The 13,024-nt window shown below is 37.7% G+C and overlaps 1 protein-coding gene across 1 annotated transcript in view; it reads right to left on the bottom strand.

The window, feature by feature from the left end:
- Positions 1-3,964: 3,964 nt before the first annotated feature.
- Positions 3,965-13,024, bottom strand: part of LOC149229781 (putative UPF0481 protein At3g02645) — a 28,227-nt gene continuing 19,167 nt past the window's right edge. The window contains exon 2 of the mRNA XM_089381129.1: positions 3,965-4,136. Within this exon, the coding sequence (XP_089237255.1) occupies positions 3,965-4,136 (172 nt within the window). The remainder of the gene's footprint in view (positions 4,137-13,024) is intronic.

Here is a 13,024-nt window from a genome sequence, read left to right as displayed (position 1 = left end):
TGTCCAGATGGTGGCCCATTTTGCTGTGGGGGCAAAATTTTCCTCATAATCGACCCGTTCCTTCTGTGCAAAAACTTTTGCCACAAGCCTAGCTTTGTGCTTGTCAAGTGAGCCATCAGCTTTGTATTTGTTCTTGTAGACCCACTTGCAGCCAATTGGTTTGGTTCCAAATGGAGGATCAACCAGCTTCCAAGTGCCATTCTTTATGAGGGCATCATACTCCTTTTGCATCGCTTCTTTCCATTCATCATGAGACGCAGCTTCTTTGAAGGAAGTTGGTTCAAAATCTGTAGACAAGTTCAATTCAAAATCATAAGTAACATCCATATCAACAGGTGAATTAGAGTCATCTACATCACCTCCATTTTGTCGGTTTGAATTTCTGGTTCCTGTTTTTCCAATTTCATCAGGATGAACACTTTCAAGTGTCTTTGTCAGCCACTTTGGGGGACCTTTCTGAGATGGTCCAGGCTGCTCTGTTGATTGAGTTGGGACTGAATCAAGATTGAGTCTCCCAATTCTATCAATTACATCACTTAAAGCATCATCCGTTGTTGGAGTTTCATGCAGGGGAGATTGTTCTTCAGAAGAAGATTCCACATGTTGTTCTAGTATAGGAATCCCCCCTTCAAGATGTGGAATCTGATTATCAAATTCTTGAAATGATTTTGTTTTTTTGAATCTATCCAAGCGATCAAGTTGCCGCTCAACAAGATTGTCAGATTTGGATGATTCGAGAAAAATGACATCTCTAGATACAACAAACTTTTTATTTACTTCATCATAGAGGCGGTATGCTTTAGATGTGTTTGAATACCCCAGGAAGATACACTTACGACTTCTAGCACCAAGTTTGTTTCTATGTACCTTTGGTATTAAAGCATAACAAGTGGAACCAAAGATCCTGAGATGTTTTACCGAGGGAACATGTCCATATCACAATTCATAAGGAGTCTTGTTTCTTATAGAACTAGATGGACATCTATTCTTTATATATGCAGCACATAGAACAACATCAGCCCAAAACATTATCTTTACATTTTTGAAGAAAAGCATGGATCATACCATATTCAAGATTGTTCTATTCATTCTTTCTGCTACACCATTCTGTTGGGGATTATAAGGTACAGTTGTTTGATGTTTGATTCCATGTTGGCGAAGATAGTTGTCAAATTCATTTGATGTATATTCTTTTCCATTATCAGTGCGAATAGACCCAATATGAGATTGTGCATCATTTTCAATCCATTTATGAAAATTCTTGAATGTTTGAAAAGCATTAGATTTGTTCTTCAATAAATAAACCCAACACATTCTGGTGTAATCATCAATAAATGTCATGATATATTTATCTCCATTTGCAGAAGGAACAGGCATTGGACCACATAAATCTGAATGAATGAGTTCAAGCTTCCTATGTGCTCTTGAATGTGAATCATGAAAAGACTGTTTGCTATGCTTTCCTAGAATGCATGCATCACATTGCTTATGTTTTCTAGGAATTGTAGGCAAACCAGCAACACCATTTTTCTTCAATAAGTGGAGACTGTCATAGTTTAAATGTCCAAATCTAGCATGCCATAATAAACTTGATGGAAGTGTACCTTCTTCATGATGAGAAATATATGAGAAATGTTGTGCATGAGCAGAGGTTCCTTGCAACTTGAGAAGCCTTTCTTCTTCTATTCCCCTCATGACAAGTGAGTGGTCAGAAGCTTTTCTTACCTCAAGCTTGCCATCAAGCATATGAATGGAGTGACCTTGCTGGCAGATGTGGACCAAGGATAGCAAGTTTCTCTTGAGCTGTGGGAGATATAGAACATGATCCAGAAGAAATTCTGGAAGACCAGGTAGTTTAAGCCTGATTGTGCCAAGCCCTTATGGCTTGACTTTTGACTAATCTACAAAGTATACTGATCCATCAACATTGTCAGTGAAATCTTCAAAAAAATCTTTCCTATGAGTCATATGACAAGTTGCTCCTGAATCAAGCAACCAATCATTTTTCGAAGAAGCAAGTGAGGCATTAAACAAATCTTCCTTTACTCCAATGTTACATTGTGCCTCAATATAGTGAGCGGATTCAGGTGCTTTACCTTTGTCTGTATCATCAGTTTTACCTTTCTGCTGGTTTCTTTTCTGCTCAATTTTGTCCCATGGTAGCTTGCATGTAGAAGCATCATGTGATCCATTTCTTTTACAGCGAATGCAATGCAGATCTGCTTTTTCTGCTTGAGAGTGTATGCCCCCCCTGCCTCTGATGTATCTTCCTCTTCCTCTTCGTCCACCTCTTCCTCTTGTAGAATCATGAGCAGGATTCTTTTCTTTATGAGCAAGGCAAACAGTCTCTTCAGAAGATTCAGGGACTGTCTTCTTTCCAAAGGCTTTCTCTCTTTCAGCAAACTTTTTCACAAGAGAGTCAAAGGTTATATCTTTAAGATTTCCATTTGCTTGTAAAGACTCAAGATAATTGGAGTAAGTAGGATAGAGTGCCTTGAGAAAAGCAATAAGAGGGATATCCAGCTCAACCTTACTGGATTTGATATCATGCATTATGGATTTTACTTCAGATGCAAGAGCAAGAGGATCATTATTTTTTAGTTCAAGAGTGAAGAGTTTAATCATGAGCTGAACAACTTCAAGTGCAGAATGTGAGTCATAAAGTTCTTTCAGCTTTTGTAAAGCTTCAAAGGCAGTTGAATATGATGAAATATGGCGACTTACTTCTTCATTTACAGATGCTGCGATTAATGCATAGGCCTTGCTGTTCTTGTTTTCCCAAATGACGAGCTCTTTGTCTGATGTAGGCTATACTGGGTCATTTTCTCCTTCTTCGACACACACTCCCTTCCACAACTCATTGTAGATGAGGGTGTGTTTTACCATCTGGGACCATTCAGGATAGTTCTCCTTGCCAGTGAGAACTATCCCTACCATAGAGATGATTGAATACATTCTGTAAAAAATGCCTCTGCTGATAAAAAACTTCTGTTGATAAAAAAATTTCTGCTGATATACAGTGAAGTAGTATTCAAAAAGGTAACAGATTTCAAATAATTTTATGTATTGTTTGTTCAAATCTCTTCAAGTATCCTCATATAATATATCCACCACATTCCAAATCTACAACTATTCAAACAGCATCCAAAAAACCATTCAAAACTTATTTCAATAGCGTCCATAACTCAAACATTGGTCAATGTAACCACAGTGCACACATATATACAACGTTAGTGCAAATATAAAGCACCGCCACAGCAACAGTGTTAGTGCACATTTACATATTCAGCACCGCCACATCGTTAGTGCACATATACAATGTTAGTGCATATATACATATTCAACACCGCCACAGCAATAGCGTTAGCTCAGCACCGCTATCTCAGATAAAAGGAACACCGCATACAGCTATTCAGGTCACTCCATAAGATCAAAAAACTTTTCAATTAAAGCTAAGAGCCGGGAGTATACTACTCCATCAAACAGTGTAATAATTCAATAACTATTTGAAAAGAAAATAATGATTAAACTAAAGTTGCATAGCGTGTTTAGTTCAACCAATCATATACACAATTTTCACCATCGCAGATTACTTGATTGGGATTTTACATTCCAACGTTCCTTCTCCATACCAGTAATGGTGGGTCGCATCTAGATTGAATGAATGCTTCACGTGCAGGTTGCAATCACTATACCACTCCACGCCAAGCGGCCCATTTGATCCACGGCAACAGGTGATCTTCGCTGGAAAGCAGCTGGAGGATGGACGGAATGCTCTACTTGTTCCCACGACTTTCACGCCGCCTCTTCGACTCGGCGAAGTGGATCAAATGCTACACAACTTTATGACGTAGCAAACCAACAGGGCTATCTACACAAAAAAATTTCTTGCAGGTGAGCTCTTGTTTCTGGGTTTCTCTTGTCTCATTCCAGTTCTTGCCGCCATTCGGACATTCGCTTGGCTCTAGGCTCCACGACTTTCACGCCGAAAATCACAGGACAGATTCAATTGTAGAGGAAACGCACGGCCTCCACCGTGGCTATCCATGGTGATTTCTGACGATGAAGATGCAACTTCATTGATCTGATGGGTTTCCACCTCCAGAAAACGATCAGAGCCGTTTGAGGACAGAGCGCTGGCAGAGGCAGAGGCGTTAACCAACGGATGCAATTACACTAAAACCAGCAGGCAGAATATGGGATAGAGGAGTTACAAGGCACGCCAAAAAAAGGAACCTGGGACCTGCGCTCTGATACCATGTCAGGCCAGGGTAACTCCAGACTTGGCAGAAGAAAACTGATTGATTGATTTCATTAGGTAACTATTGTTTATATACAGGAATGTGACTGATCAGTTCATCTACTTGATGACTGTTCACATTCCGGGTACACCCAACCGCTGAGGATTAGGTGTCAAAAGAAACATTTGGATGTTTTTTCATATAATGGTTTCTCCTCCAATAGTTTGAGCACTCTATCAAAATGTTGGACATGATCCTTCGAAGACTTGTTGTAGATTCGTATATCATCAAAAAATACTAACAAAATTTTCCTAAGCAAAGGTTTGAAAATGGAATTCATCAAACCTTGAAATGTAGAAGGTGCATTGGTAAGGCCAAAAGGCATGACCAAAAATTCATAATGACCCTCATGAGTTCTAAATGTTGTTTTCAGAATGTCCTAAGTTTTCATTTTGATTTTATGATATCATGAACAAAGGTCCAACTTGGTGAAGTAAATTGCTCCATGCAATTCATTCAATAATTCATCAATGATAGGAATGGGAAATTTATATTTAATAGCGAGCTTGTTGAGCTCCCTATAATTTACACACATGTTCCATGATTCATCCTTCTTATGCACCAATACTACTGGAGCAGAGAAAGAACTTTGACTAGGTTGAATTATACCATCCTCTAGCATTTCTACAACTATATGTTAAATTTCACTCTTTTGGGCATAGGGATATTTGTAAGGCCTGATGTTTGGTGGAACACTTCCTGGAACAAAATGAGTAGCATGATCATGATCATGAATATTTGGGAGGCCTTAGGGAGTCTCAAATACCTCGGAATGATTGTCTAAGACTTTTTGGAGATCTAGAGAAATAGATGATTTCGATGTGGGAACCTCTAGCGAACATAATTATGCAATTACACCACATTTTTCTATCTTTAGAATATTTGTCATGCCATTACACCTGATTATCTTTCCCGGTTTCCTTGCGATATCCCTTAATTCAACTTCCTTTCCTTCTAAAAAAAATTCAAGAAAAGTTCTTGAAAATTAAAAGCTATCGTACCCAAAGATTGTAGCCATTGGACTCCTAGTACAACATCATCACCACCCATTGGAATGGAAATCATTGGACTAATCAACACATATTCTCCCATGGATAGCTTGATATTATGGCACTTTCCAGAGAAATTTATGGTTCTTCCATTTGCAAGGTCCATCACTTGACACTCTTGTGCTGGATATAGGAAACAATTCACTTCCTTCACTATATTACAATGAATAAAATTATGGGTTCTGCTCGAATCAATCAAAACTATTACCTTTTTCTTCTTGATATGTCCTTCTATATTGATAGTATGAAGAGTGGTTATTCTGGCCAATGTATTACAAGATATGGTCAGATCCATTTCTTCTTTCTCTAGGCTTTGTTCCTAGTGTGCATCCTCTTATTTTGATGTTTCTTGTTCCTTTTCTTTTTCCTTTTCACAATATATGTAAAATAATTTCTTCTCAACACACTTATGACCTTTAGTGTATTTGCTATCACAACTATTGTTTGGTCAATTTAGTGTGTCTTAAATTGCTATATAAATTGTCAATCCGGGAGTCGTAAACTGCTGAAGTGAAGTGCACTATATATGCAAGATAACCAATTTCTTACTTCTTTGTCGTTTTTGATTTTTGGTTTGTTTTTGGGTTTATCTTTTGTTGATTCCTTAATGTGAAATGGAAATTCTAAAATTCAAGTATGGATATAAATGTTCAAGGCAATGGTGACCTCTACAATGATTTCCAAACTTCAAAGTTTTCAAAAAGGTTTTCAAACTTGCAATGATGAAATCAATTACTAAGCAAAAATAAAAATGCATCTAAATTCTAATTAAACCAAATAGTGAGCTAGTGACTATGAAACCCAGTATCCTTGCTGCTATATAAAAAGAAAACTGAACTCAAAGCAATTCAAAAAATGTAAGCAAAGTAAACTAGATCATATTACATCAACTCATATTCTGACCCCTCACCATTCGACTCACTCTGGCTATAGGAGGTAATCATAAACAAATTGAGTAATCTGATATCTAAATTACATAAAATGAAACTAAGATCAAACTACACATTCATACTTCAATCACTCACCATTTGACTCGCTCTCGCTATAGGAGGTAACTGAAAATGACATGAGTAATCTAATCACTAACTTTAAAAAAAATAAACTAATATCAAACTACGCATTCATACTTCAATCCCTCACCATTCGACTCGCTCTGGCTATAGGAGGTAACTGAAAATGACATGAGTAGTCTAATATCTATCTTGCAGAAAAGTAAATGAGCAAAACAAAACTGAAAGAAATAAACAATGCTGAAATTGAGACTTAAGAAAATAAATCAACAGAACGACAAGATAATTTCATGTCATTAGTCATTAAAAAGCTATGTGAAATTGCCTGAGCTATCTATTAGAACCTGAAAGAAAAACACTGATCAGTTAACAGTCATTAGAAAGCATAAAAGAAACTATGGAGAACAACTAACATGAATACCATAAACAATGTAATATATACAAGCAAACGATTATGGCATCAGTAACATAAAGGAAGAAAGCATGAAACTATACAGCAATTACAGAACCTTGGTGTACAGGGGCCCTCTGCAACCTCGGCCAATCAACAACTAGTCAAAAATTGAACTTAAAAACATTGTCTTGTCATGTATTAAAATGCAGTCATAACATAAGGATTAAGTCACGACACAGTGGGTTCGTAAAACAGTCAAAATTACATAACAAAAGCTAGATAATATGCGTATGATAACGCGTTATTTATAACTGAGGATGATACAAGTACTTCCTAAGTTCTACGCTGCTAAACAGACACGTGGATAACCACGTCCGGAAATCTAGCATGATGGTAGCCTTGACAATTAAATCCAAGGAAGGTGTCTGTTAGATTTGGTTCACGAAGCAGTCCACAGGTGTTAGCACGCCTCCTGAGATTTAGGAATTTGCCACGCAAGTCTTCACGTGGTGAAAAACAGAGTTCTGCCATCGTAAAACTCTTAGGTTGACCATCGCTTTGGCTGTCCTTGACCATGGCCTTTTGTGAGGGATTCGGCTGAACCAAGGGGACACGTTCCATGTCCACATCATTTGCAGCTCGCCCATGTGGCCAGATTCTCCAGTAGACACATGTAACATAGACTTCAACAAAAGGGCTACGGAAAGTTGAGCTGGCTGCGGAAAGTGACAAGATTCCGCAGCTGACTGAGAAAAAATCTAGATCAAACAATAGTCATAAGACATAGTTAGGAAACCATTTTATATGCTCTTTTTAAACTAATATGCAATGATTTGATAGCTTGGTGGTTCAGGTAACTGGAAAAAAAGGCTAAAAAGGTGTATAGGGAAGATGCAAGTTTGGGACTCAACATACCCCCACTGTGAAGATGTTGCATGTCCTCATGCAACCAAAATTTTAGTCATTCCCCTTTAGTCCATATGTTCTGAAGCCTCTGCTAGTACATCCAATCCTCTTCTCTTCTTTCTTGGTGCTACCACCATCCTGGGTTTCCTTATCAAACATCTGAATTTGGGATTGATTAATTCCCTGCTCAACTTCCCGCACTTTTTCTTTAGTTTCTTGTTCTTTTTCTGCCATAGTCCCAAATGTAGCATAGTATTATCATGAATGATTTTGTCCACTTTTCTTTTCTCCTTTAATGCTTCATTCTCTTGTTTAATGTGCCTGTTTAAAACCTCCAATTCAAACACTTCTTGTTTTAAGGATTGGACTTGTGCATCTTGTGTTATGTGAGGGAGAGTGGTTGATGTGCTTGGGCCTGCAGTTGTCTTCTCTAAGGATTCGAGGTAATCATACACCTCCTACTGACTTGGATCTATTTCGGGTGTTTTCCTTGGGATGACTTCAAATTCTTGTTGAGGGGGTGGACTACGGCCAGCTGGAGGTTTCTCGGGTGTTTCCCCACCCAATTCGATGAAGTGGGGTCCTTTTACTTGTGATTTCCTCCACCTTCCTCTAAGCCTACTGCTTCTTCTTAAATATTGTGGTCTAGTACTCCCTTCTTCCATGCTCTGTTTTCCTTTTTCTTTCTTCTTGGCTGTAGCAGCTTATTTTTGAATATGTACTAGTCTCTCAGACAATGTTTGATAGTCTTCCTCTATAGATGGCTCCGGTGATTGGTAGACATCTTCTATGTTCCTTTTTCCATTCAATTTCCTCTGTTTTCTGTCCTTAGTTCTTTCCTCCTTCTCTTTTTGACCAACTTCTTTAGTTTTGCTAATTTAGGAGAATCTTGGATTATAGCACTTTTTTCTTTTCTCTTACTTCTTCTTGGTGTCTTTGGTCTATTGCTTTCAGGTGCCTCAGATGGTTCTTGAAAGTAATTTCTTACTAACAACCGTTCCCAGGTATCTTTGTTTTTCTTCAGTTGGTCTTCAATGAGAATCCTTACAAGTCCATGATGATATAAATGAGGTTCTATGTCTCCTATGTTCTTTTGGACTATGGTGCTCATCTTTTTCAAGCTCAGTAGTAAGAAATAAGGTAGATTAAGGGTTTGATTCTCTAAGAAGTTCATCAATAACCTAGTATGATACATGTACATTGCTCCAAAGCATCCTTCACAAGTGATGAACTTTTGAATGATTAACAGTAAGCTGGCCCACTGTTATTTTAATGCATGAACATGAATTCCTTTTGTAAATACAGTAACGTCCGTACCAAGGTTACGTAATATGATTCTCCATGCTTGCTCGTCCACACTTTTGTTTTCAAACCAACGCTCACCTTCCTGGGGCAGGTCTGTGGCAGCTGCTATTGATGCTTTAGTGACCATGAACCTCAGGTCTCCAATTTCCACCATCTGGTTGTTGAAAGACCTTGCAAAGGCTTTTGTTACCTCCTTATTGTGGCCCTTAAATTTTTGAATGAAGCGTAGCCATTTTTCCTTCTTCAGCAAATCTTTTACTTGAGGGTAACCTTCTAAGAACTTAGGTCCTTCCAGTTCTGCCCTTAGTAATCATCCCATCCTTTCCTCTGTTTGAAATTAAACTGAAATTCAACTGCGTGTGACGGTTTAGCAAAGGTAAGATGGCTAGGTTGCAGGGTTTATGGCAAAAAAATAGTGGCTGCAATTGGAAGATGGATAACAGGTAACGGGAGTGTTCAGGAACTGTAAGTGGAAACAGAGGATGAGCAGTCGAGGTGAGTTCACAAAATGGAGTGGAGACATATGTGAACGAGGTGGTAATGTAGCCGTGGCTTTAACAAAATGGTAGGGTAGTGAAGTGAAGTTGGAATTTTGAATTGAACAGCTGCGTACGAGATGTTACACGTTTATGGAATGGCTGCGCAAATGTGGTGGAGAGGAGCCATAATGAAATAGGCCACATCTCATGATTTCAAATGGAGTGTGAAAGTGCAGTCAACTATGAGTTAAACCCGAAAATTAATCATGAGACTGTTTAGGGAATAAATGCATGTTTTATGGAATAATTTCGTGGAATGGTAATGGGTAATGGAGCTATCGTGATAATCATTACATATAGTGGAGCTTTAAGGTTTAATAACTATGCAAAATTGTGCCTTTGCTTGCTATTTGAAAGAAATTTTTGCTCATACCTTGGAATCCTTGTCATTTGTTGTCCATTAGCCTTTAATAAACTGCTCCTTATTGATGTTTGTAGATGCTCCATGTCTTCATAGCATTTTCTCAGTCATACATGGATTTTCATGATTATTGCACTAACATATTGACTGTAAATTTGAAAAACAGTGTGGTGGCTATGGAAATTGCTTCTGGCTGCGGAAACTGATTCCAGCTACGGAAACTGACACAGCACCTACTTGGCTCAATAAAGATAGCTAGATAATAACTAACTGAATGGAAATGGTCATGAAAGAGACATTTATTGATGAAATGGAGTGAGATGAAGTCGAGTGGAGTGAAATGAAAATGAAATGGAGATAGAGTGGGATGGAAATGAAGTGAAGTGAAAATGGGAAAGAAGGAGAGATTTTTTTTTGGAAAATATAGTGTCAGGTGTCCCTGATTTTCACTCTACATTTTCTGTATAAGACTGTCAATCAGTGATTGGTTTTCAGGCTTATACAATTTTTCTTTTTCTTTTTTAACAGAAAGGAACAAGGGCTAGGCTAGTGGGGAAGAAGGATTCTACTTCACCAGCATTATTGCAGAATTCTCTTGAAACATTTTGACAAATTCCTATTTTGAGAGTGGCTTATGATAAATCTTTAATTTGTGGCCATTCACAATAAGAGGAGTTTGAAATTCATCAATGGTCTTGATTCTTACCACTCCATTGCTAAAGACTTTATCAATCTCATATGGCCCAAGCCAATGGGTCTGAAATTTACCTTTGAAGTCTTTAAACTTGGAATCAAATAGTAATGACCAATCTCCCTCTTCAAACTTTTTCTCTTTGATGTATCTGTCATGCCACTTAGCTCTTTGATGTTGAACTAGATCAGTTTTTAGGATTGCTTCTTGTCTGATCTCATCTAGCTCATTCATCTGCTCCATTCTGTGCTTTTGGGCTTCTGATAGATCCATCCCCAACTGAGCTGCCATCTTGAAGGTTTTGACTTGAAACTCAATGGGAAGCAGGACTTCTTTCCCATAAACAAGTTCATAGGGATAATGTCCTGTTGTATTCCTCCATGTAGTTTTGTAGGCCCATAAGGCTTCAGGAAGCCTTTCTGCCCAATCTCTTCTATGTAGATGAACAGTTTTGGTGATGATGCTTTCAATAACTTTGTTTGTAGACTCCACTTGGCCATTTGCTTTCGGATGGTAAGGACTGGATTTTTTGTGCTTGATTTTGTATTCTTCCATCAGCTTCTCCATCATGTTGGATGTAAATTGACTTCCCTGATCTGTCACAATTTCTCTTGGGACACCAAAGCGAGTAAAAATATCCTCATAAAGAAAACTAACAACTGAATTTTCAGTAGCAGAAAGTAATGCTTTGGCTTCTACCCATTTAATGACATAATCAGTGCATACCAATATATACTTCTTCTGTTTAGATGATGGATTAATGGGTCCAATGAAATCTAAAGCCCATTTTTCAAAGGGTTCGATGAGTACCTGTGGTTGTAATGGAATTTCATTTGAAAGAGTCGGTTTCCCTACTCTTTGGTAGCGGTCACACCTTCTGACATATTCTTTTGTATCTTTGAAGAGGGAAGGCCAATAATATCCTAAAGAAAGGATTTTATAGGCCATCCTTTTGTCAGCAAAGTGTCCACTACATGGTTCATCATGACATGCCTTGAGGATGTCAGGCATTTCATCTTCCCGAACACATCTTCTGATCACACAATCTGGCCTTGTTTTAAACAATTTGTTAGAAATCCATGAATATTTTGAACTCTCTGGAATAATTCTTCTTTTTTCACTAGGAAATAGATGTGGAGGTAGCTTCCCTGTAACCAAATAGTTAGCAATATCTGCATACCAAGGAGTCTTAGTAGTTACTGCAAATAAATATTCATCTGGAAACTTATCCTCTACAGGAGAATCTTCGTTAGTATTTTGGAACCTAGACAAGAAATCAGCTACTTTATTTTGTTTCCCTGGTCTATCCAATACAATAATATTGAATTCCTATAAAAGTAAGAGCCATCTTGTAACTCTTCCATTAGTAACAGGTTTGTTCATTAGATATATAATCGCAAAATGATCAGTATGGACAAAAGTTTCATAGCCTGTTATATAATGTCTAAACTTATTGATTGCATGAACAACAGCTAAGAACTCTTTTTCAGTCACAGTATAGTTCAACTCAGTGGGAGTCAAATTTTTACTCGTATAGTAAATGGCATAAGGAACTAAATCCTTTTGACCCAACACAGCTCCTAGAGCTGTATCTGAAGCATCTGTAGAAATATGGAAAGGAAGTTCCCAATTTAGCCCTCTCAAAATGGGTGCTTCAGATATTCTTGTTTTCAAAGTTTCAAATGTTGATTGACAATCAGGATCCCATTTGAATTCACAGTCTTTTGTAAGTAATTTGAAGAGTGCAGATGCTATTTTGGTGAAGTTTTCTATAAATCTTCTATAGTACCCAGTAAATCCCAAAAAACTTCTAACATCTTTTTGACAATTTGGAATAGGCAACTTGGAGATGACTTCAACTTTTGACCTATCAACTTTAATCCCATCCCCTAAAATATGATGTCCCAAAACAATACCTTCAGTAAACATCATAAAGCATTTTTCATGACTCAATGAAAGGTTTGTTTCTTTACATCTTATAAGGAATTTTTCCAAATTCTCTAATGCCTCTTCAAATGAATCACCATAAACTGTAAAATCATCCATATAAACCTCTACACAATCATGGATTAGATCAGAAAATATTCCTAGTAATGCCCTTTGAAATGTTGCGAGTGCATTACATAATCCAAAAGGAAGCACTCGGTAAGCAAAAGTTCCCCATGGACAGGTAAATTTGGTCTTATCTTGATCTTCAGGTGCTACTTGAATTTGATTATAGCCACTAAAACCATGCAAAAATGAAAAGTACTTTTTGCCTGCTAGAGTATCTAATACTTGATCGATAAAGGGTAAAGGAAAGTGATCCTTCAAAGTTGCTTTATTCAATTCCCTGTAACCAATGCATACCCTCCATTTACCATTCTTTTTAGGTACTATAACCAAAGGAGAAACCCATCGGCTATCTGAAATTGGATAAATGAAGTTTACATTGAGTAGTTTTTGGAGCTCTTCTTTCACTATCTCCC

This window comes from Pinus tabuliformis, chromosome J (genome assembly GCF_031772625.1).
Source record: "Pinus tabuliformis cultivar Carrire ecotype Pingquan chromosome J, CPIR1, whole genome shotgun sequence".
Lineage (NCBI taxonomy): Eukaryota > Viridiplantae > Streptophyta > Pinopsida > Pinales > Pinaceae > Pinus > Pinus tabuliformis.
Note: the sequence above shows the minus strand (reverse complement) of the source record. Positions and strands in the feature narration are given on the sequence as shown.